The sequence below is a fragment of the Orussus abietinus genome, unplaced genomic scaffold, assembly GCF_000612105.2.
Source record: "Orussus abietinus isolate OABI.00-Male unplaced genomic scaffold, Oabi_2.0 scaffold23, whole genome shotgun sequence".
Classification (NCBI taxonomy): Eukaryota; Metazoa; Arthropoda; class Insecta; order Hymenoptera; family Orussidae; genus Orussus; species Orussus abietinus.
The window spans coordinates 88,709-114,223 of NW_019394258.1; the positions used below are offsets into that span (position 1 = coordinate 88,709).

The window sequence follows — 25,515 nt, forward strand, 5'->3', positions numbered from 1 at the left end:
GGCGCGGCACCCCATCGAGAACTGAGCCCTCGATCCGTGGACCGAACATCTGTCCCACCCCTCCCTGCGGCGGGCTTCCCCTTCCCCCACCACCGCCCGCATCCTAGCCCTCGCCCCTCCCCCTTCCCCTCCGACCGCATCGACGCGCGACCCGCTCCTCAGTACCGCACGGACCCTATGCGGGCCCGCATCTCATGTGTTCATCCCCCTCCTCGTCCCTTTTCTAGTCAGCCTTGAAGCGCGCGAAATTCAAACGCGATGGTTCATCATTTCGAGGATCAACACCCCCAATTAGTAACAGGGATTAGGGTGAAATTTCTTAACTACCCTGAGATAAAAGAGGCTCATTCAAGCAAAGAAATATTTCTTTGAACAGTGCCGAGGGGAATATTTTGTTAATACAAGGAATAAATATTTGACTGAGATAAATTGTCATAATTCCAAAGGAATGTTGCGTCTAATTAATTCAAGCTTATTTCGGACGAATAATTATTCTTTCAATTAATAAAATCTTTCGTTTTGATTAATATCATCTCCTCGGTGTATGATTAAGTTAATCTAAAATTGGTGCAATTCGCGTTACGGGAAATTTAAAGATAATCGAAGATTAGAATCCATTGTTCGGTAATTATTTGAGGTCGGGTGATTAACTATAATCACGCGTTAAGTAATCCTCGATTAAGGATTTTAGATAGGCTTTACTAACGGGTGAAGTCGGCCCTAGATACTTAGAGGGGAAACCTTGAATATTAAATATGCTAATTCATGAAGCTAACGCACGTTAATCAGGGTCAGTTCGCGACGCCTTGGGCGAGGTCGAGGTGCCTCGGTGCGCGAGGTGGCTCCCCTCGAGGCCGTTTCATCGGCTCGTCGGAGCGAATTGCCTCTAAGGGGAGTCGCTCGCTCCAATTGGAAGGAATTGGCACCAATTAGGGCCAGGCGGTGATTTCGCGTCGCGCTATCCGATAGTCCATCTCGAGGTGACACACCGTTTCGCGTAGCGTAGCTGATTGCTCCCGAGCGAGGACAAACCCTTTCGGGACGACTCTTAACTGGCCTCGAGTGCAATGGCATCCGGCTCCGTACCCTGACGGCTCTATTGCTCCCCCTCGAACGTACGGCCACCACGTGGTAACCTTCCCAGAAGAAAGGATCCCTTACGCGCCGACCGCGGTCCGATCGGGCCCTGAAAGAAAACGAAACGGCCCGCAAGAAGAGGCTCGCTAAGTGGATACTTTAACCTTAACGATCGGCTTAAAGCGGCGACTCGGTCCACGGCCGAGCAAGGCCTACTATATGGACAGGAATCGATACCGTACGGAAAGCGCGAACGAGTCACTGATCTCGTCCCACGCTCTCGATACTTTCGCCTCCTCGTATGAAAAACCAGATTTCTGGGTGTACCTCGATCTGCCCTAGCGATTCCCCTCTAACTTACCAACGGGGATTGAACGAACTCCGGATATCACCTGAAAAACACGATTTGTCATTTACTTTTTCTTTTTTTACCGGCTTTACTCCGGTCTCGCGTATGACGTTACGCGTGGATTCGCTCCGGCGGAAATGTTATTTCGGCACGTGTGAAGTGACTCACCGCAGCCGGGACACCCGATGAAGCGTGTAAGCCGAGGCTCGTTTACGTAGGAACCTGCCGTGCCGACGCGAATCACGGGCTGTGGGCGCTGGGAACATAAATACCGGTAAGCAGCGGTAGATCGAACCCAGACCGAAGGTTAGGAGAGTTTCCTGAACGGTGGGTCGTCAATTCGACATCCGCGAAGCCTGCCGAGCCTCGAGGCGGGTTTCCCACGTCACGTCACGTCACGTCACGTCACGTCACGTCACGTCACGTCACGTCACGTCACGTCACGTCACGTCACGTCACGTCACGTCACGTCACGTCACGCCACGCCACGCCACGCCACGCCACGCCACGCCACGCCACGCCACGCCACGCCACGCCACCCCACGCCACGCCACGCCACGCCACGCCACGCCACGCCACGCGGAGAGTCGACAGCTGTGCCCGCCAGCCCACGTGGCATCCCTTCTCAGGGTGCAAGCTTTATCGATTTCATCGCCCCGCCATTCATCCGGAACCCTCGCCCGAAACGTTCAGAAAATCTACGGTCAAACCGAAAATAAGATGATTCACAGTACCACTACACCTTTCACGGCGTACTTGGTATTTTCTCGTATGCACCCATCCTTATGATAAAAACCAATCGGGAGTGATGCAGAGAATTAAACACAATTTTGATTGGTTTTTCCTTAGGACGCGTTGACGCGCCGCGCTGAGTGCGACGCTGGTGGAAGTAGTAAAAAAAATTGTTCGACAATATCTAGGACAAGAGGTATTATGGCATTCATAGCTCGCGATGAGCCAACTACACGTATCTCCAGGGTACTCGGGGAATTTAAATTATTAATTGTGTGGACTTTAAGCCGGGTCTTTTCCCGCGCAGTTGCAGAGATGAACGGGGAAGAAAAAAATGGCGGAGCGATGAAAGCGCGCCGGGAATGGAATCCAAATGTTCGGGAGAGTTCCCCGTCGCACCCTTTGGAGCACTCTTAACGAGCAGCCGCCAGAAGCCGTTCTAATTGGACTTCGATGACGAATGCCGGGGCGACGGAGCTCTACTCCGAGAGGGGAAGAGCCGGGGTAGGTTATCCCGGCTCGTCCCTTTATCTGGGAATTCGATATCCCCCGGGAACCGAAAAGAACGAATTAAAGCTACGAGGGAAACCCTACGAAAATCTCCACCGCTTCTAACCCTCGTTTCCTGTGGCTCTCCGTTTCTTAAATCTCGCTTTCCCAGCACTTTCCATATTTACGGAGTTCCCCTGAGTATTCCTGATCGACATGAATTATGTCCGCTTGATCTTCCGGCCCGACCTCGTCGCCAAAGAGACGAGAGTAGTTTCTAGAAGAATAAACGTGGATGAGTGTAGGCAGAGGGAAAAAAAAGACATAAAGAATTAGCCAATGGGAATTCAGTGGTTACCCCTCTCGGTCGTGCCCAAGGCCTAGGAAGAGTCTCCTGCACCTTCCTTGCATCTTTGATCGTGTAACGAATGGCGAGGCCAGCCCTAAATATTTATACGTACGTACAGTCCGAACTCGAAATGCGCGGCCGCTCTTGGAAACGGAAACGGAGGTCTCCCCTCTTCGGACTATTTTCGGCGAAGCGAGTACATATGCGCTCGATTCGGCAAATCGGACCCACTACTCGAGGGCGCCCTACCGGAGGAAATGCTTCCAGGTGGACTCAAATCGGTCGAAAACGAAGGGCGACTATGCCTTGTCTAGACTCACGGGGCGTCGTGGATCGGACTCTTCTTCCAGAGTCGATCGGCGACGTCGATCCCCCGAGATATCTTCGGAATATCGACGATTGAAATGCCAAGACGCGCGGAGAGAATTCTCCGGGACCGAGGGAGAATAGGAACGGGAGCAAGCAGGACAAATTGCGGGCTCGAACAATGAACTCGAGCGCGCCGACGCGAAGGTACGCCGGTCGGACTCGCGCGTGCCCACCGCGCACGCCGAGCCGCGCAGGCTGCGCGGACGGGCTGCGCGGCCCGCCGTCGAACCTCGCGAGTGGATGCTCGCGGACACGCGTGCGCCCGCTCCACGTAGGAAGCCACTGACATTTCAAAATGTCACGGGCCTCTCTCGCAACGCGCTCTTTCGAGCTCGGGTCACAATGGGCCTTTGTCGTATCGTATCGACGCCGGGCGCCGAGCCGGCGCCGCGAGGGGCGAAGGCCACGGCGCCCTGCCGGGGGCGAGTTCACCCCCAGGGGATGCTTCGCGCACTTGGACGCGGACGAATCGATGAAACGGGGATTAAAACCGGGAAATCCTCTCCCTCGAGGCTATTCCAGGTTACTCGGGGATGCTGGATTACCCGGGATAAAGACTTGATATTGGGAAGGAGGATGTCCAGAATCTTCCAGGTGGGTCCATCTCTGCGGACCATCCCTTCGGATCCTCCCACATGGACTCGTCCGGTTAACACACCCATGGCTATGGCGGTTCCGGCGACCGGCATTAGTTTCAGATTATTTAATCGTTCGCTTGTTTTCGTTTTCCCTTTTCGCCGAGGTGAATCCGTTAATTCATTCTTAATTAATGTAGCTTACGGCGGGGCGGCGACGTCACTTACCGGAGGCCCCGGTCGGAGGTGAGTGCCGGTCCGATCGATAGGCTCGGCCGCGCGGCCGCAGCGGATCCTCCGCTGACGACGCCCGGCCGGGAAGGGCCCGGTGGCAGAGGCGCTCGCGCGGAGAGCCCGAGGAGAGTCGGCGACTGAGAGACCGAGCCGCCGCGCCGCCGCCCGGCCGGCGTGGCCGCTCCGAGCCGCTCTGCCGCGCTCTGCGCCGGCTCGACGTCGCCTAGGCGACCCCGGAATCGATGGATCGAATGTCGCGCCGCGACACGACTGCGAGCTATCGAAACTCACGATTGCTTTCGGGGACCCCGACCCTCTCACATCGCTCGAGCGGCGGAAAATCATTTACTTGATTTTTATGATGACTTACAGCGTGGCAATTTTAGGGAGGTTAGGGAAGTTTCGAGAAACTTTTCCGGGAGTCCTTCCTGCGCAAGGGTGTTAGCAATATTAAACACTGACATCGGGACATTGTTTCCTTTTTAACAGAGAAGATACACGGGCAGTAATAAATTACAAACGAATTTCTTCACCGGTTTTTAATATTCCCGCTATGAGAGGATTTTTGGAGGTTATGTCACTCTTGGCAGAGTTGTGCCGATTATTATGGGATGCTTAAAATTTAATATTTGACGGACGGTAAATTGTTCCGGGCAACGGTGAGATCGTTTTGAAGATTCAAAAAGCAGTCTCGTTAGCGGTGTCGATGGTTATTTGCTGATTTTTTAAATATATCACGTACCTTCATTCGGCGAGGCGTTGGCCGGGATTGAAAGTCGAAAAGGGCGTTGGGTCCTCCAAGTCAAATGGAAAACCTTAACTTCGTATAAAACTAGGCGAAAAATATGGAAAATTGTGAATGTCAAATGCGAACTCTGAACCGACCACCATGAAACTGGGAAATAAATTGTATCGCGGACAAGTTCAACCCTATTGGGATTAATAACACGTGAGTTAAAAATGTCGCTGATTGAGAGCCGAAATAGTTAAAAATGCGATCAAAGTCTAGGCTCGTTTGAAACCGGAAAATAAAAGGAAAGTGGTTGTGGTGAGCTTAAAAGAACCAACATTTTCGAAATATTTCAGCTAAGCGAATACGTAGTGACGCGGTAAATTATTGTGAATTATTGTCAATTTCCAGACGGTCAGGTAGAGAATGATAAATTATTAAGAATAATTATAGAAAATGATAAGCCTGCGATTCTTACCTCGGTGCCGTTCGCGCACGCTTATAAATGTATTTGGCGTGAAACTCTGCCGAGTTTCCTGATTCCAGTTTTAGACCGGAAGTGAAAAGACGCATTCGATCACCGGGGGCCAGAGGAAGTACGAAGACCGCGGGATTCTCCCACGAACGATCCAGTACCTCTTCGAAAAAATCCGACAAGTACCCTAATTGCACCCATTCCCCCAAAATGGCATTCGTCATCGCTAAACAAAGTGATTAAGATTCCGATTGAGCCGGTGATCATTCGCTCCATTTCTGCTGGTTCTCCAGCAATAGCTCAATCCGATCGTCGTAGCGGAAGCAACTCGCTCTAACCCCTGAAAAGGCTCCGCCATTAAACCGGACTATCGTTTTCAGAATCCGGAAAACCTCTACTCGGTGGAGGTGGCCTACCTCGAGATCTACCACGAGAACGGCTACGACCTGCTGGATCGGAAGCAGCGCGAGGCCGCGACTCGATTGGAGGATTTACCGTAAGTCTCTCGATATCGTCTGGCCACCTCGTGGCTCGAGGTGATTTCGTAAAAACGACATTTCAACTACCTGTTACGCCTCTTGCGGGCATAACGTGGCCATAGTTGGTACACGTATGGCAAACTGGTTGCGCCTCGAAATACAAATATGGTCCGAGGAGCGAGTCCGAGAGGATCGCGATCCTCTTTCGGACCTCGAATCGAATCAGCAGGATCGTTACTTTAAGGCCCACCGATCGATCTATCCGTCGAGAAGTGGACAAACTATTTGAGACAAATAATTGAAGATTTGTTGCAGGAAAGGCACCATCCAAGAAGACGAGGCAGGTTGCCTGCATCTCAAGAACCTCGGTTTCCGACCTGTTGAGGATGAGAGGCAGGCCCTCGAATTGCTCTTCATGGGCGATGCCAATCGGTCAGACGTGGTTATTTAAATATCTTAAGCGTCTGAAAATACCTTCGGTACGCTTTTGCGATTCCTTCAATTTGCCTTCGAGGATAAGCCGGTGTCCTTAAAGAGACTCGCCGCGTATCTTCGGTTCCGGTGATTATTTTTCCTCCTTTTTATTTTTCAGGGCAATATACGAGACGCCGATGAATCCTCTGTCTTCGAGGTCGCACTGTGTCTTCACGATAGTCGTGATCGTGAAAAAATTCGCCGCCAATCGCTACAGTAGAGCGAAGATGCATCTAGTGGATCTTGCAGGGTGAGGGTTTTTTCGTCTGGGTCTTCAAGGTGCAAGCTAGGCGCCTGGAGAAAGGCATCCGGGTGTTCCCGAGTGTACAACTCGTGATCTCCTATAGGGGCCTCTTGGATGTCACTAGAAATATCTCCTTTTATCACTTTTCTTTTCAACTCCGAATGAGTGTATAAGTGCGCAATCTCAGGGACGATCTTTACGGAAGCGAAACACATAAATTTGAGCTTGCATTACTTGGAACAAGGAACAACGCAGACCGATCCTGAAAGAGTAGATTCAGGTAGAAGAAATTTAAGAACGAATCGATCGTCTACGAGGGATCTACCGAAGGAACCATTACAATGTATAGAAAAAGACATCGCAATACCTGAAGTTTCCAGAGGACCCTCTTTGACAACAACGGAAAATATCCTCGAGAGTTGGAGAAATAATTAAAGTCAATTGCAGGAAGTGAACAAGGATAACGAGGAGGATTTGTCCTTCGAGAAGTCATTGCCCCTAACAGGTGATCCGGAGATAGACAAAGAAATCATCGCGCATTTTACGAAGCGAAACGTTCTGGCGGTGTTTATTAAAATCCCTAATCGCTTGATAGAAGAAGAATATCTGTTAAAATGTAATAATTTAATTAAATAACATTTTTAAACGAAGATCACAAATACTACACGCGGTACCTGCGGTGGAGAACGGTTGACTTTGTTAAGTCTACATTCTCGTCGCTTTGGATTTATCATTTTAATATTTACATCGCGTTCGATTATACTTTTGAAGTATATGAATCATGACTATGTATCACATGTTCACAAAGTATCGTACGACGCTACCTTGATAATTTTTTAATCATTTCGATCGTTGCTGATCTATTCAATAATTAATTATAACGATTGCACCTGGCGTCCTCGACGTCAGGTCTTTCTCCCCACATTTGAGCTTCCAAAATGATCAATTTTGCGCCTCGTACTACGAGCAAGCAATGTCTTTTCAAAAATTCACGCCGTTTTCGTAACTTGAACGTCGACAATTTTTCAACCTCCATTCGAATACCTTCTCTGTGTACGAACCCCTCGATGCCTTCGAACATAAATTGTATCATTAATTAAGGGAAAGTAACAAATAATATTATGGAAGCAACTTACCTTTATATTCATAAATCTGTATCGTGTCATTATTTTCCACAAAAATCAAGAAATTTTCGATGAATCCATCGAAGTTCAAGATTGTGAACAGCCGCGGTTTATACGTTGGTATTACTTGCTGGATTACTTTATTTCCCATATAATCGATACTGAAAATCTACAAGGAATCAGAGGAGATAATTATTACAAGAATGTAACTTTACTGAATATGAAAATACCCTAAAGATACTTACGAACACATAATCCGGGGTAAGGTTCGCATCGTAACTTAGAAACATTTCCCTTTCAAAAATTCCAGTCTTGAAACTGATAATCTCCCCACTATCACAATGGTCTGAAAAAATCGAGCTGTTCCCATGTTCCGAATTGTATTCGTAAATGACTCTACCATCTGTCAATAAAATTCTGTCAGAATTCGGTATAATTTTTAAAGTCCCTTCCGCTGCGGGATATTTTCTGGGACCTCGACTTAGAGTTTCGATGTTCCATTTTTCCAGTCGATTATTTACCAGAATAAAGAATGCCTGATCATTGATTTTCTTTATATCCGTTATATCTCCAAAGTTCTGGACATGCTGTAAATAAATGACCAATTTTTGTAATATTATCACTCGTGCCGATAGACATTTAATTTATAGAGTAGCATGACGTAGTCACATTTTACTCACCGTGAATTCATTCCCTTCGAATTTCCATAAATTGCCAGAATTTCTTCCGCAACCAGGTGCTCCTATCGTGAGAAAGTACGTACGACTCTCAAAATCGAAGGTGATCCATCGATGGATAAGTGCAACCTCAGGAATATTAACATCCACAAACTCGACCCCATCGAACATAAATGCGTTCATTCTACAGGTATCGAAATTGACAAGTAAATAGTCGAGCCCATTGCTTTCAAAGTGATGCACGCTTAGAATCGACTGATTGAAACTGAAGATCCGCAGGTACTCAAAATATTTGTAACGATAGATCTGAACCTCGGCGTACTTCTTCAAGGCGTTTAAGTCTTCGCAAATTGTTTTAGCATCCGCCTGGAAGGAAAGTCATTCAAGTAATCCGGGTAAAGAAATATTGAGTCAATTAATTCCACCTCCGGACGTGATACGAAACCTTTGCATCAGAAGCTACGAGATCCGTTTCCAATTTTCGTTTCGCCATCTCGTCCGCCCATTTCTTTACGCTGACTTGATTCAAAAGACCTTCTCCCGTGACATCGCCATTGAAGTAGACATTTCCATGAATTTTCCAGTTTCCAAATGCTGTCTGCTTCATCGGAAAACTCGTAGAAATGACTGCTGCCTGCCATTTTAACGGATCTATTTCGTTTATTAAGCCCAGCACTCGTAAACTGTCTTTCAAGACGAGAGGTTCAATAAAGGTGACATTTCCTAGAAGAAAGCAACGTCAAAAATCATTATTAATTATGCCTTTTCATTGAATAAGAGTCATCAAAGAGAGTACTGTATCTCACCGACTATTGTATCATTTCCATCTAGAGAAATCGTTTTAGACATGTCAACACTGTTGATGTGCGTAACATTCAAGTCACGAAGTATGCTAACATCGCCGAGGAAGGAAATATTCCCCGAAATCTCCTGATCACCAATTAACTGAAAAAATAAATGTTCATTTATGTCTATTCAATACTCTCCACTTTTACAATTCAACATTTATCAAAATCTTTCCACTTTACCATGAATGTGTCTGCGTAGATATCACTCAGGGCATGTTCATTTACAAGACCGTGGATCTCCATTTTTTTAGCTTTGACATACTTCGCCCTAATCCCATCAATGATGATCCTATCTTTCCTCAAAGGAATCAGTTTACTTGTGTCGATGTCATTGATCTCCTCTACTTTGAGATTACAATTGAAAACGGCATCATTGAACGTCATCGACCCTGCAATAAAATAATTGAACCTTTAATTCATACCTTTATCCAAGAAATTTCCCCTCCTTTTGTTAATGAAGTTACTCATTTTGAAATTCAATGCAATGAATTTACCAAGAATGTAAGTAGATCTGCTGAGAAAAATCGCACTTTCCAGCAGCTCATTTAGATCGACATCTTTGATCGAATTGCACTTCAAGTCTTCTTTCACAATAAGCTCTTGCTCAACGACAATGTTATCCGTGAAGTTTACAGCATTGTTAATAGAAAAGGGCTTATCAATAAAGACGACTTTTTCAGCAAGGGTCTTCAAATCAACGCCATTGAACGTATCCACGATCATGAGCTTTTTTTTAAAGACTGCCGATTTATCAAAGGTCTTAGTTCCCGTGATAACAGCGCTTTCTCCTTGGCGAATAACATTCTGCAAGAACTTCTCAATCTGGACATTTTGGATGGCGTCAGATACATACAGATGTTCGATAATAGTATCATTGGTGAACGTAAAGTCCCCTCGAAGTTCATATCTACCATCTAAGTATTCCACCCGGTTTATTAAATCTTTGTACAAAACATCATTGACCATCCCAGTGGTATCGAAAGTATTCTCCACGTTGACATGTCCTTTGACAAAAATAGGGCCAGCAAGGATCTGATGTTTTCCAGGATCCAAAATCGTGTCCACAGGACGCCCGTTCAGGTTCTCGACTTCCAGTTGGTTGCAGGAGATACTTTCGAACTCTTTTTCACCTGTTATCACGATGTCGGTATCGGTTTTTTTAACCGCGTCGTTAACGAATTCCGTAAAGTTCAATCCATTAACAAAGCCCATCACCGTCAGGTTCTGGATGGACACATCGTCGTCAAAAATGATATCACCCAGCTCTTCAGGAAGGAAGAATTCTTCCAGCTTTCGGCCATTGATTTTTTTTACTCGTACTGTTCCGTTTACGAATAAAGTGTCTACTGATAATACGCCATCGACTATCTCTTGGTCCCTGGACTCCATTTGGCTCTTCAGGCTCTCCAATTCCTGCGTGCTTATATCGTTGATAAACTGCACCTCTAAGAAATCAGTTTCCAGGTGATCAGCTTCTATCAGACCTGTCATGTTTTGTCTCCCTGTTCTTGACACTCTGTTGGTGACAAACTCTTCCATGTTAATCCCGTTTATTATCCGAGGCTGAAGATCCTTCACGTTCATCCTGTTCACTTTGAGCTGGTCGAAGTGGACCTCGCGGAATGCATTAGCGTGCAGTTTATCAAACTCCTCTTTTGTTATCTTGTCGTTTAACTTTCCAAAATCTAATTTCTCCACCGTCAATGGACTCTTGAATACGATGGTTTTATCGAAACACTGGTTACGGCTATTTGTTTGGTTAAGGAGAATCTCGATCATTTTTATGTCGTCTCGTTCGAGTGTGCCGAAAGTCACGTTCCCTGAGATCTTCTCTAATTCTGAAATACGAATGGATTTAGGGAAAAGAATTATTTGGTAATAACGTAGTAGGACTGTCTTAAGATATTCCTGCAAATTACCAGGAAATTCCTGCTCGGTATCCAAGGTGAGGAATTCTTTAAAAACGTGACCATTAATTTTTCCACTGACTGTCGTGTTTTTCCCTAATTGAACTTCTTCCAGGAACGTTTTCTTCCCAGTGATTTTAACTACTTCCTCGGTCTTCTTCACCAGGTCGTCGAATTCCGACCACGTTTTTCCTGCTAGTGATTTTTCAATATCAACATTCCCCATTACGTGTAGATTCGAAAACAGGACATTCGACGTCACTTTATTCGATATTTCCAAAGTAGGGCCAGGCTGCTCCGAAGAAAGTCCTGTTATTTTTCCATCGATCTAAAATTAGTTTCAATCAATTATTAACATTTATGTAAAATTGGTTAATTGGAAGGTACACTTTATTATTGAAACGTCATGACATAAATTGTAAAACAGAAGACCTGAAGAGTTTCCTCAATTATCAGATCGTCAAAGGTGATCTCGTGGGGTAAAATTTGATCTTTGTCGAGACATACGAAGTCGTCCATCGGAATTCTATTTAAAGTATCAACTCCAGTTAGACTCGACACTGTCAATTTTTCAATCGATTTCATTCCAGTGATATTCTCTGCCCTAGTGCCATCTTCCATGACAAATTCAGTAGGATACGCCAATCCATTTAAATTGTCCAACTTTATACTGTCTGCTGTAACTTCCTGAGAAACGGCATTAGTTGAGTAATTCCATTCTTTTTTTTTTATATATAAAGTAAAGACGCGTAAAGAATCAACTTACTCCTTCTACGGTAACGGTGCCGGAGATTGTTGCTGGTTTATTCTTCCAAACGATGCTTTTCATCAAATTCTCCCAGTTAACACCGTTCAAGCTTGACAGATTTAAATTTCCATTCACTACGAGGCGTTTCAGTTTCGATAAATCGGCACCTTCGTAACTTTTCCTTTCAGTTGCGAAATTAATCATCCCAATAGGAACTCCATTAATGGAATTAACTTTAAGGTTCTCAGCCTCGATTGATGGAAATTTTTTCAAACCTTTTATCAGAACATTCTGATCCCTGTATTCATTTCTTAATTCAGATAAAGGAATACCGTTCAGTTTGTCTATGGTTAAATTTTGAACGGCCAGTGTCCCGGATATCTCGAAATTCCCGAAGATCTCGACATCCTCTAAAACGACATCGGTAGAATTCGAGGGAACTAGATTTTTCAAAGCGGCATCTATTTCCAGAGACTTTCGGTGCACTTCTTGGGCTACTTTTTCCACTTTATTAAAATTCGTTTGGATGTCTTCGGCAGTGAAGACCTTCGAATTGAGGGTCAAACTTTGATATGCAACATTTTCAGTAAGCGTTACCGTATTGGCATGAATCTCGGAGAGCTGCCAGAAACCGGTGATGTTAGGATTCACGAAATAACTTCCATTCATCTTTGCCTCTGTTTCGGACAGAATTAAATTCTGCTTACAGAATATTTCCTAAGGCAGAAAATTCCCCCGTATTACTCGAGAACAATTCCGTAGTTTCAAAAGAGACCCTTATATAATTAATATCTTAGGTACATTTAATGATTTAATGACGCTGACCTTCAGCGAATTTTTCAACTGCACCATTCTCTCCATCTCACCATGAAGTGGGGTCTGAAGAGTCGTCAGCTCGGTGTGAATGTTGACGAAACGACGTTCATAGACGAGCCCGAATTTTGGCAGGACCACAGCCTTCGACAAGTCGAGGTCACGGATAATTGAATTTGGCAAAGGGATTCTTTTGAAGTCCTGGCCTTGCCAAGATAGGGCCACGAGAGTACCATTCTTCAGCTGCACCAAGAGCAACGACTCCTCCCTGTACGTGTCCATAGGAACACTCTGCATCCAAGACACTTCACCGATATCTAAATCAGAAGTTATCAGTTTAAATTGTTCCTTCACGTCCAAAACAGAAGTCCTCAAACCCGCCTTACCGTCAAATAAATTTTCCGAGGTGCTGTCGAACTGAAACTCGTTTTCGTAGAAAATGTAGAGACCAGCCTCTGGTCCAGAGATGGCCAAATATTGGGTGTATCCACTCTCGAAAAGAAGCACATTTTTCAGGCCATTCGAGGTGATGTTTTGAAACTGACTTAGCTCTCCGTCCTTCACGGCGACGTTCCTGAATTCATACAGCAGGACATTGTTGGATCCTTCGAGTACGACCATAGTATGTTCATGAAGATGAGACACGTGTATACCATAAATTTGGGGGACGGTCAAACTCTGGCTGAACCTGAAAAGCAGAGTAATTTTCAAAACTGCATCAACAATATCTTGAAACAAAAACCACTAACCAAAATTCAAGCTGACTCCCAACGATGTTAAATCCATAAACGTCGACCACGGTGCGCAAGGACTGTGCGATTTCCTTCGGTTCGTTCATTAACAATAATTTATTATACCCGCCATGTCGAAAGTACTCCAAACCTTCCATTCGTTTCAGGATAGGCCAGGACCACATCAGTTTCTCTTTTCCATCGGAGATCACGTACCACTCCAAATTCCAGCCATTACTCGAGCCCACGCACAAGACGACCAGAAATTCGATGTCCGTTTCGCGTTCATCCAAATCAAAAAAATCGATTGCCCGAAAGGCCGTGACTTTTCCAGGAATCGACCAGCTGACGTACTTACTGGTTCGACCGATTTGCCGATCGAAATGAAAAACTGATACGATTGATCCTTCGGTGCCAATCAAGTACCACTCGTAAGCTTTCTTCAGAACTTGCCAATTTTCGTCCCCCTTTAGGAAACTAGGATCCTCCTCGACAGTAATATTCGTTACTCGCAGTTCTGAAAGTACATTAAATGTCCATGTTACATTTATGAGTGAGAAATAAAATATTATACCAGAATAGGCTTTTAAATACAAGCTCACCTTCTCTGTTTCCAACTCCAGTCCCGAATTCGTACTCGTGCCAAATTCGAGTATCTTCTTCAGTATTTCTGGAGTACCTCTGGGCATGTATTCCCGACATAATGTGCTCCAGTTTCTGAAGGGTCTTCCCAACTTCGAGGTGGCATTTTGCGGTAGAGAATATTAATATGAAAAATGTGATCTTGAGGCGATTCATCCTGTCTTCCAGAAACTCTCTCGACTTGTGACGAGGCACCAACGCCCAGCAATTAATTCGCTCCTTGAACGGCTCTTCAAGTTCATAAATATCAATATTTTGCTTTTGTAGGAATGATACAGGAGAGCTTATGTATTCCTTTCCCCTCTTCCTCCTCGTAAACGGAGATAGACTAGAATCTTCATAAATATGTCAGCTGTCTAAGTAGACGTGGACTCGATTTCTTCGTAAGGCTCATTTATTCCCGCTACGAATCGCATGAAATCATAAATAACGTCCCTAAATTACAGCCTGTTACGAGCGATCGCGTACTTTCTCCCATACTTCCTTGAACTCACCTAATAAGTCACTGGAACGTCACAAGAGCAATAACGCTAATTATTAACTATTAAAAAAAAATAACTTTAAAGTCCTCAGAATCGCATGTACAATAGATGTGTATAAAAAAGGATTTATTTCCTTATTTCAAGTAAACCGCAGCGACCTAACTCGTTGCACTTTAGTTGTAATGCATTTACAATCGACTGACTAATATTGACTAAATAACTGCTAATTACAATAATCAATAAGTATCTGTAAACTCGTTCGGAGAGGATACGTTCTCTCGTCGTAAGGGTATAAAAAGTAAAAAAATACGCCACGCGAATTCAGATTCACGAAGTCCCGTCCTTTTCGGACCAGACGAAAAGGACGAAGGATCAAATTTCATCACGGATGATTCGCCAGCGAGGAGGGATTTTTTCATTTCAAGGGACAGTGACGGATATGAATCTGGACCTGTCGCCAACCTTCGGCTGGAACCTCAGGTTGACCTTATCCTTGCCCTCCTCGCCGACCTCTAAGAAGGTGTTCCAGTCGACCAAGAAATAAAGACCGCTCCTACGAGGAGTCGGCAAAACGGGGTCCGGTGCTCTGGTGCTTCCTCCGAAGGATTCCTCAAGGCCGGCGAGATTAAATGGACTGGAAGTGGTGGACGGCGCATCCTGGAGGACACTCATCGAGGAGGTTTCTTCCACGACCTCTGCGTTCGCCTTTGTGGTCTCTTCGGCAGCGGTCGAAGCAGTCGAGGTCGCTTCAAGATTCCTCGAAGACGGCGAGCTGGTCTCCGTGGTGTTGGCCGAGGTTGTCTCTATACAAGTCGGGTCAATGAGTCTTCCATTGCTCCAGGACTTCGAGCCTGGGCGGGTACCAGAAAACTCCTAGTGAAAGGATGCACGCGAGTTCCAATCGCGAGCATTCGCCAGAGTCATCGAGGGAAAGATCAAGCAAAGATCCGACATGAATCTCCGACTAGGAACATCAAACACGTAACAGAAAGCGAGAGATCACGATCCAAGCTGAAAGCCCTCAAGCAAAGAGGTGGAACTTGAAGAGGTAGAACGTTTTAGTAAGTAAGGACCCTGAAGACCGATCGCCTGCAATCAGTCTGAACGTGCAGGTCATGTTAATTAGCATGCCTTTATCCTTTACAGTTAGGTGGTGTCCTCTCAGAATGACGTCCAAAGCGTTCGAAAGAACCTGAAGAGATGCCACATTTTAGTGGAAGAAGGAAACCTTAGATACCAGTATCCAGAAAATAGACTGACTTCGCATTTGCCACGTTAGTCAGCGCATCGTCGTCTTTCCGGCTGAGAGCGTTTAAAAAGGCCCAAAATGGAGACGGAGACGAAATGAAAGCGATTGATGAGGAAGACCCCGAAGTGGCGATTTAAGAGGTCACCCCGAGAGTCAATCCCCGGCTGAGAGTCTCAGCTTGCAGGTCACGTTGGTAAGCATGTCCTTAACCGCGGTTAGACCTTGAATCATCTTCCCGACCCAGAATTTCGAGGTGCCCAACAAGTACAGCATTATTCTCTTAATACCGGTTGCAGCAGTCGAGGTCAAGGTCGGCTCGTCTTCGGTACCGGTTCCATCGGATTGCTGGTCCCGCTGGTCCTGCTGATCCTGTTCACCCTCCTGATCCTGCTGTTGGTTCTTCTCCGGCTGCTGCGTGGTGAGGTCCTCTTGTTGCCTCTTGACCTCCTTCCTAAGACCATCCCTGTAATTTCTCAAGATCTCTTCAAGGCTCAGAGGATCGGGACCACCCGACAGAGATTTGGACGAGCTCAGAATTCTATCGGCGAGTTTTTGAACCTCGGTGGCCTCCACCTTGCCCTCCTGGACCAGCCTCACCGTGTCTAGGAGCTCGTGGATCTTCGACTTCTGCTCCTCGTCGCTCAAGGACGCCTCATGAGGCTTGAAGACGTGCAACTTGGACGTCGCGGACACCTCAGGACTCCTTTCCGTGGATGCAAAATGGTCCACGCTCTTTGCGGTCGGTTCCGCCTTCGTCCGCGCGATCAGACCGATGTTCTCCAAGATCCTCTTCATGGTCGCCGGAACCGCGTCCGCCAGCGGAGAAGGCCCATCTTTGGACCTCTTCGAGTCTATCGACTTCTGACCTCGGATCTCGCCCCCGAGGCCAAACTTCGCCAGGAAATCCCTCATGTCTTTGTTGTTCACCGGAGCTGTAGGCAGTGGCTTGAAGTTAGTGTACGAATTCTGACTGACTTTCACCGTAGGTGGCCTCCAGGTCGTCGAAGCTTCCCTCCACTTCTCCGCGGCCTGCAGCCCGAACTTCTGGAAGAGCTGCTGCACTTCAGGGGTCAGGTTGTCCATTCCCTTCCTGAAGTCCGAGGGAAAGTCCCCGAAGGTATTCTGGCTCCCTAAAGAAGATGAAGTTCCCCCGCTCGCAACCAGTCCCGAAACTCCATTAGGCGATATGTCGCTAACTCGCAGGTAGCCTTTTTCTCCACTCTTCAAGGCGTTCTCCGAGCGAATCCCAATGGAAGTCAAGATGCCTTCGACCTCGTCGCTGATCGGCGAAGACGTCGTCGAGGCGTTCAAGAATCCACCGGATGCTATTGTGTAGGTGGAGCCGTACTTCGGCTTTGCTGAAGATGTGGTAGCCGTGGTCAGGATCATGGGAGCAACATAGACCGGCGACGGTCGCTCGTGTTTCAACTTAGACCTTGCATCATTATTAGACACCATTTGCTTCCAAGTAGCTAAATCGATCGGTCGTTTGTTCTTCTCCGCGGTGCTCTTCAGGGTAGATTCCGTGGTGCCTCCAGTACTGTACACGATTTCCAGCTTGGAGCTCTCCGGGACGTTATCCTGAACATTTTCATCCAGTTGATCGGACGTCGACGTGTCCTCCAAGCTTCTCAGGTCGAAACTGAACTTCTCGGGCTCTCGGTTCCGTCCTCTTTGGTTCTCGGCAACTTTTTCTAGGGACGAGTCGACCACCTCGGAATATGTTTCCTTGTGATTTTGAAGAGACTCCCGCAACCTTTCCACCGCAGCTTTGTAAACAGGATAACTCGGGTGGTCGGTTTGAGAGCCTACGGAGTTATCCTGATTTTGGCCAGGTGTCTTCCAGGAGTCCAGGAGCTCTTCCTTCCCGACCTGGTTGCTCGAATTGTTCTGGATCACCTGGACCAGGGGAGGCTTCGAGAAGAGCTTCTTCAGGGTATCTTCGGAGTTCTCTTTCGCGCTGTAAGGAAGAACTACCATCAAAGCTTTCCGATATGCCGATCGGGTCTCTTCAGGGACTCGATCAGCTTCGTCTCTCTCGGCATCTCTCGCGACTACGTGGAACAGAACATCGAGAATCTGATCTCTGGCCAGCCTTGGGAGACTCGGGTCCTCCTGGATCTTCCTTTCGACTTCCTTGATAGTCCTATCGATCGATGTCTCGATTTCGGTCCTCGATAATTCTGCAGAGTCCAGACCTTGACTCGACCCGAAAATGGCCAACAGGCAGAGGGCCGCGATCTGAAAGGGGGCCATAATTAGTACGTCTCGTTACTCTCAGACCGGTCTCGCTAATTATCGCGACCAAAGAAATGCCCGACAGTCGTTAAACCCTGGTTACTCGCCGGATACGGTCTTGGTTGCGCAAATAAAAAATCGGGACAGGACAGACCGCGGAGATGTTGCGACAGTCGCGTTTAAATCTCGACCTGTGAGAAGGAACGACCGAGGGGTCAGGTTGTGACATAGAGAAGTACTCGGTATTAGCCTCTTCTTTGCCACTTTTCTCCCATTTCCGCGGATATTGTACGAAGGAAATGGGGCTTTCGAAAGTGCTTCCGGTAGAGAGGAGCCACACCACTCCGCCGAGGAAGCGAAACCGTGTCCTAAAAACCGAAGTCCCCTCAAATCCCAACACCTTAATTATCACGAGAATTACTCTCCCAGGTGACACGTAAGCCTCTCCAAGATTCTCAAAAAATTCGTCCATACCCTCAGTGTACAGGCCGATTATCGTTGAAAATTAATCTGCAAAACCCGCCATTCCGACAAATAAAACAGCCATTTCCTCCGTCACTTAACACTCAATAAATATTATTATAAATATATTACATATATGGACCGCCGAAACTAAACCAAAATATAGAAAAAACCGATAGCATAAAACTGGAAACGTGAAGAAGTTAAGCTGCGGTAAAATACTTCGGCTCGGAAATTAAATAAAAAAAAATCTAGTGGCGTTGATTATTCTGGTCTATGAATGAGACTCATGTTGCCGGTTGGTTTTCATCCTGAAATTCGGTAAAAAAAAGAAATATTAAATACCGCCGATGCGGAGAAACTTTCCGCAGAGGAGCATCGAGATGCTGACCGACGCATGCAAGGCCGATCGATCTAGCCAGAAGTTATGGAAAGGAGGATAAATATTTCCATATTCATAGACGGGTCTCGGCAAAAGATCCTTGACTGTCCGACCGCTCGAGAAAGTCCAGTTGGCCAACGCAACCTGTCGATCGCCGTTCGTGTTAACGACGATGCGTCTTTAAGCCTGTTTATACGGTGGTTAAGTATCCACACGCGAGTATCGGTGGTTAAGGTTCAGGTCGTCTTGTTGCATAGCTTATGCAACCTGGTGCTTCCTTCGAGCTAACTCTCGGCGACCCTTTACCTCTCTTAAGCACGGTGGTATTAAAAGTGTCCCACCTTTTTAATGCGTGAATATGTGCTTTAAAAAGAAAGAAAATTTATACTTAAAATGGGCCTTTCCATTTTCTCAAATTCCGTGGCTCAAAGGGCTAACTCGATACCCGCAATTTGTCGAAATGTCTAAAAAAACATGTCAAGAAAAAAAAAGAAAAGAACGAAAAGTAAATTCCCGATATAACTTCGATCAACTTTCGGGACAATGCCAAGTGACTAACACATTCGCGAGCGGCAAATTTTTATCCGTTTCAAATACTGAGTATCGGCGAAAATAATGAAATTCTGAAACTGGCAAACGTGACAACGTGAATATGGAGATATTCGTGAACGATTGACTTTTCGGATGCCACTTTCACATCCCTTTACCCCTTTGAACACGGAGCCATTTCGACATATGGGCGAAATTCGTCTGACCGGGCAGGCAATATTGGACCAAACGTCGGGCGCCTCTAGGCGCTCTTAGTAGCCAAAGGGTTAATTCGATAACACAGGGTGCGCCGATAACGGTGCTTCGGGAGGATTGGAAAATCGAGCTCGAGACCGTGTCCTTGAAAATCCATTCCTTGGCAAAGTCGGTCCACTTATCCGAGGCTCGACAGCGAAAGTGACTTTCGTCCCACGTGTTCGTTTCGCGCTATCCGCGGGAATTCCGCTGGAATTCGCCTGGGAATTCCGCGCGGGAAGGAATTCAGGGGCCCCGAGGACGTTCTTTCGACACCCCCGGGGAGATCGGGAAATTCTTTCCCGATCGTTGCACTCCGATCGTTCAATTAAGCCGAGACAAAGCGAGCAGGACGTGCTCTTCGGGCACCGGAAAAATCATTTCTCGGTCCACCGGTCCTGAAACAGCTACCGCAACAGATCGAAACAGCTCCAGGAACGAGCGACCTTCTCCAGGAGGATGCGAGGACAATCGATAACGGAATTAATGGAAAGTCGATCGGCAAGCTTCGATCGAGGCTTCCGATAAATCGCTCGACTCGCTTTCATGCGACAACCAGTTTCATCGTGGAGAAAATTCGTATAAACGCCCTCGACATTTTTTTTATTTCACTCGACATTTGCAGTATCGACTTTTGGGGTTATTTATCGAGGACTCGTTTTAACCACCCTTGAATTTCAAGTTGGATTTTCAAATTTAACCGAAATATCGATCGACCAGCTCCGATCGAGGCTTTCGATAAATCGCTCGACTCGCTTTCATGCGACAACCAGTTTTCATCGTGGAGAAAATTCGTTTAACGCCCTCGACATTTTTTTTATTTCATTCGACATTTTGCAGTATCGACTTTTGGGGTTATTTATCGAAGACTCGTTTTGACACCCTTAAATTTTAAATTAAACCGAAATATCGATCGGCACTCGATTCGGCGACTTCGATAAATCACGCACACCCGATCGCTCTAATGTTCAAAGAAGTCGGGTGCCGAGGTCGCGAGAATCGATCCCGGCGGAGGGGTCGATGGATCGAACGACTCGAACCGATCGAGAACTCACCATGGCGACGACACCCAGTCGTCCGGAGTCGCAGTCGACAACTGACTGAACGACGTGGACCTACTTTCGAACTCTCTTTCTCTGTATCTCTCTCTCTCTCAGTCTCTCTCCGTCTTACGCACTCTGTTCTCCCCCCATTTCGAGGCACGTCCGATGAAGGCGATCGCAATCGTGAATTAAAATCAGTAAAATTAACAGAAAAACGATAATTAAACGAAGTTGACATTCGATGGTAATTGAATGTTTCTTCGATATTGCCCTTAAGCCTGGCTTATGTTTCCTAACCTTAACCCTACTTTAATTATTAATTATTTACTATGAGGAATTTATGGGGAGCGTCTATGCTTTCATTACCTTAACCTTAATTTTTAGCATAATCACTCTATGAATCTCTTACAGTGAATAATTAAGTTAGGGTTACATCGCTCATCTCTGGTTATATTAAGGTTAGGACGTATGCATAAACTAGATCTTAGTTGGAAACGTAAATATGTATCTTTTGAATAATGATACGATAGCAATTAGTATTTCTGTAATTTCTTCGGGAAAGAAAACGAAAGTAATGTGCGTGATGCGTTGCACTCGGTGGACTCTTCTCTGGGGGTAAAAATACTTGTTTCGTGAGAAAAATGATCTGCGCAGATACCGGCAGTGATCGATCACACTCATGTACATACTTCTTCCCTGATCTGCCAGATGGCGCTCGAACGTTCGAACATTCGCGATAACGGACAAATCTTGCTCATCATTTTATTCCTGTTTTGTCTCGGTTTAATTGGGACCGCTTCCGAACTGGTTTTTGGAGGTGAAAAGTGCGAAAACTGCGTCTGGCATTAGTCGTCAATGTTTCTACGTTGAACTCAGCCTGATTATAGGTAACAAACGTTTCTAATCACCGCAAATGAATTAACGAAACGGAACGACAGTTCTCGATGACCGACGACCTTAGGAATATTTTCGACGGCCTTGTGACTTGTGTTTTCGTCAGCCTTAGTTCTATTCATTTCGTAGAGTGGTTCTATTCTTAATGAGTGTAATATACGAACCAGAGGAACGATTCAATTTTTGGTGAGTTGTCCTTTTAGGTGTGTCAGGTGTTCGGTCCTAAGGGACATTGGACAGTCAAATGGAAGATGAGCTCTCACCATCATCTGAATCCATCTTCGGGCGAGGTGGAACATATCAATTTACTGTCAGACAACATTGGCGCGTTGTATCTGTCCGATGATTACTCAGATATAATGCTAATCGTTGATGGCCAGAGATTCAATGGACATAAGGTTATATTGGCAGCACGCAGTCAGTACTTCCGGGCGTTACTGTTTGGCGGTCTCAAGGAATCTACGCAACAGGAAATCGAACTAAAAGGGACAACATTGCCTGCATTTAAAAGTCTGTTGAAATATATTTACACGGGGCATATGTCATTGGCTAATCAGCGTGATGAGGTTAGTTAACCAGTAAGCAATCTCGTCGATTCTGTTCAAACTAATTTGTGAAAAAGTAAATGGACATTTTATTTTCTACACAGGCTGTTCTAGATATTTTGGGGCTAGCGCACCAGTACGGATTCCTAGAGCTAGAAGCAGCAGTTTCCGATTATCTCAGGGAAATATTAAGCATTAAAAATGTGTGTTTGATTTTTGATGCCGCCCGTCTTTACCAGCGTCAGTTTCTGATTAAGGTTAGCTTCACATGGTAAAATATTACGTAATTAATAAATTACATTCCTATTAGAAATTATAATGCATGATGGAAATATCTGTCTTTTACAGGTGTGTCATGACTACATGGATAAGAACTCGATGAAGATTCTACAACACGAAAGCTTTTTACAGCTTAGTCCAGGTGCCTTGAATGAACTCATCTCGGGAGACTCATTCTTCGCTGCAGAGATTGACATATTCATCGCAGTGCAAGCATGGCTGAAAGCGAATCCTGACATCGATCCAAGTGAAGTGTTGGGTATGTTTGTTCTTTTGTCTAGCACATAATCAGTGATTTTATTTTTTGTAATAAAGAAACATGGGTCTCTTTAAATAAATATATTATTTAATTCCAGGTCAAGTAAGACTGAGTCTGATATCAATTACTGATTTACTAAATGTAGTCAGACCGACAGGACTGGTGTCATCTGAAGTTATTTTGGATGCAATAGCAGCACGGACTCAAATGCGCGATTCTGATTTAGCTTATCGTGGACAATTGCTGGTTGGAGAAAATGTTGCACATCCAAGATACGGAGCTCAGGTTTTAGAAGGAGAAATGAGAAGTTTCCTTCTAGATGGTGATACTCATGGATATGACACTGAATGCGGGTATGTCATTGTGGAGCATTTACTGAATCAATTGTAATAATTCCAGGACTGAGGAAATACTTTATTTTCGTTTGAGGGCTGCTTTAGGACTTTTTTTGTTAACTGAAAATGATTTATTTTCAGGTATACAAGACACACTATAACAGAGTCTGATGATCGAGGAATACTCATCAAATTGGGCACTCCAAGTTTTATCAATCATATTAAGATGTTATTGTGGGATCGAGATCAACGTTCTTACTCCTATTTTATTGAAGTACTCAGTAGTATTCTTTCAAACATTTCAGCTTCCATATTTCGTTTTTAAAAGCTGCTTTGAAAATATAATCTTAGTTATTTGATGAGTTTATCTAACTTTTGAAATCAATCACAGGTGTCCATGGACCAAAAGGACTGGGTTAGAGTTATTGATCACACAAAGTACCTTTGCCGTAGCTGGCAGTACCTGTATTTCGAACCAAGGGTAGTCCTTTACATACGTATAGTTGGTACCAAAAATACTATTAACAAGGTATGTAATCCTGCACGATAAATTGGTGGAATATACATTAGTATTTCTCTCACAAACCGAAATAGTTAAATATGTGAATTCCTGATACATAGCTCAATAAGAGATATGTAATCGATATGTAACAAAAAATTAACATTTTAAGATATTCCATCTGGTCAGCGTAGAAGCTTATTACACAGACCAGCCTGAGGCCGTGTGTAATGGTATTGTTGTACCAACTCAAAATGTTGCCACTATGGACAGAAGTGCCAGTGTTACCGAAGGAGTCAGCAGGTAAAAAGTAACTCCGTTACAGCATCTATGAAAAAAATATCAAATTTGGGATGCATAATTAATGACATTGGCAATTACAAAATTCAGATCTCGAAATACCCTGTTAAATGGTAACACAGTTAACTACGACTGGGACAGCGGATACACTTGTCATCAGCTAGGTTCTGGCTGTATCCTGGTCCAGCTCGGTCAGCCATACATGATCGATTCCATGCGGTATGATAACATCTTAACCAAATTGGCTGATAACTTTTTCGTCCAGAATTTATTTAATGTTTAAGTTTAAGGTTCTTCGATAAATATTTTTATAGTCATAAAAATAATTTACCATACAGCTTGTTACTGTGGGACTGCGATAGTCGCTCATACTCGTATTACATCGAGGTGTCGGGAAATTCACGGAATTGGGAACTTGTCGTAGACAAGACCAGAGTACCTTGTCGTTCCTGGCAAACCTTACACTTTCACCCACTTCGCCCTGTGGTCTTTATACGCATAACTGGCACGCACAACACAGCCAACGAGGTTAGGAAAGTTACTCTTGCATGTTTATCGTAATATGCATTGGAATAATTAAAATAAAACTACGTAACTTTGCTGACCAACTCTTGTATCGCTTTTTAATTTCAGGTCTTTCATTGTGTGCACTTTGAGTGCCCTGCTCAAGTTACAGAAGAAAATGCCGAGGCATCTCCACGCCATGAAAGACAGGCTCATCAAAATGAGGAAAATCCAGAATTTCCACCACCTCCGGAAACAGCCACCGAGGCTGTCAACATTGATCACGAAGACGACAGTTCAACTGACGATGTCGCGATTGCGGCGGTAGTACCTTAATCATTGAACAAAAGTATGAGAGGTTACCCAACTTCTTTAACGATTATCCATTATTTTCCGCCGAGGAAAAAGGAAATGTTCTCGTCGGTCACTAATTCAAGCATGGTTGCCCATGATGTTAAAAAATGAGATACTCAAGGCTGCTGATCGCGTAAAGAGCCGAAACTAATTTTTGGACAGCCTTCGGTGTATCCCTAAGCCCTGTTTAATATTGATTATTTAAGAGTAGCAATACGTATAGATATAAATAAAAACAAAAATATTTATCAAGATTTCTCGTGGGAAGCATGACAAGTGTCGGTAATTTCAAATGAAATTATTTACTGTATATATATATACACACACACATCACATTTTTTCCATACGCGTTCTTTAATGTATTCTGAAAGTTGTCGATGCTTTTCCCCAATCAACCTCAGGATTTATTATTATTACTATTAATGTCATCATCGTTGCCTTTCGATCAGTCCTCGCAGGATTCATTCGGAAGTCAGTTTTGTCCTCTATCAAGTAACGGTAATATATATTTAATGTGATCAAATAATGTACGGGTTTCCAAAACAAAAATAAACCTCCTGCAATTTGGCGACTGCATGGCCACTATTTTATAATTTTTTATGTTAGAGCTATTTTCAAATTGCGACTCCGTGTTTTAGTGAGAGCAGCTTGGGGTGTTTAGCCAAAATGTTAGTGTCGACCCCTCACGATCTTTAGGTATTATGTACAGTACCATCTCTGTACAGTATTACCAGGTATTACCAGAGAGAAGATGTGAGTAGCCAGGCCCAATGGAACACAGCTATCAAATTTTTGCGACATGAGCGCCGTTATTCCTGCGGATACTACTAGTACTTGAGGC

General features: G+C 45.0%; 4 protein-coding genes across 6 annotated transcripts; 2 read left to right on the plus strand and 2 right to left on the minus strand.

Moving 5' to 3' along the window:
• Positions 1-3,941: 3,941 nt before the first annotated feature.
• Positions 3,942-6,586, plus strand: LOC105696639 (kinesin-like protein KIF6). Its single transcript, XM_012419260.1, has 4 exons — positions 3,942-3,959; positions 5,760-5,875; positions 6,174-6,290; positions 6,451-6,586. The coding sequence occupies exons 1-4, from the start codon at positions 3,942-3,944 to the stop codon at positions 6,584-6,586; spliced, it is 387 nt and encodes a 128-aa protein (XP_012274683.1).
• A 529-nt stretch (positions 6,587-7,115) lies between these two features.
• Positions 7,116-14,232, minus strand: LOC105696704. The gene is made up of 15 exons (XM_012419397.2): positions 14,027-14,232; positions 13,443-13,941; positions 13,080-13,381; positions 12,706-13,010; positions 11,899-12,597; positions 11,565-11,819; positions 11,145-11,460; positions 9,720-11,063; positions 9,406-9,614; positions 9,184-9,322; positions 8,823-9,100; positions 8,381-8,743; positions 7,946-8,287; positions 7,713-7,869; positions 7,116-7,647 (listed from the first exon to the last, which is right to left on the minus strand). Exons 1-15 carry the CDS (start codon positions 14,220-14,222, stop codon positions 7,448-7,450), a joined length of 5,604 nt encoding a protein of 1,867 aa, XP_012274820.1. The 5' UTR covers positions 14,223-14,232; the 3' UTR covers positions 7,116-7,447.
• A 427-nt stretch (positions 14,233-14,659) lies between these two features.
• On the minus strand, positions 14,660-20,748 carry LOC105696696. The gene is made up of 3 exons (XM_012419383.1): positions 20,718-20,748; positions 16,085-18,038; positions 14,660-15,351 (listed from the first exon to the last, which is right to left on the minus strand). Exons 1-3 carry the CDS (start codon positions 20,718-20,720, stop codon positions 14,969-14,971), a joined length of 2,340 nt encoding a protein of 779 aa, XP_012274806.1. The 5' UTR covers positions 20,721-20,748; the 3' UTR covers positions 14,660-14,968.
• Positions 20,749-21,435: 687 nt separating this feature from the next.
• On the plus strand, positions 21,436-25,256 carry LOC105696697 (BTB/POZ domain-containing protein 9). 3 transcript variants are annotated; one of them, XM_012419385.2, is made up of 11 exons: positions 21,436-21,592; positions 21,803-22,165; positions 22,249-22,401; positions 22,493-22,682; positions 22,780-23,035; positions 23,159-23,291; positions 23,409-23,546; positions 23,689-23,819; positions 23,907-24,035; positions 24,155-24,344; positions 24,450-25,256. In XM_012419385.2, exons 2-11 carry the CDS (start codon positions 21,851-21,853, stop codon positions 24,654-24,656), a joined length of 1,842 nt encoding a protein of 613 aa, XP_012274808.1. In that variant the 5' UTR covers positions 21,436-21,592; positions 21,803-21,850; the 3' UTR covers positions 24,657-25,256. The 3 variants fall into 3 exon arrangements, with proteins under 3 accessions (XP_012274808.1, XP_012274810.1, XP_012274809.1); XM_012419387.2 differs by having other exon boundaries at positions 21,474-21,592; positions 21,791-22,165; XM_012419386.2 differs by having other exon boundaries at positions 21,475-22,165.
• Positions 25,257-25,515: the final 259 nt, after the last annotated feature.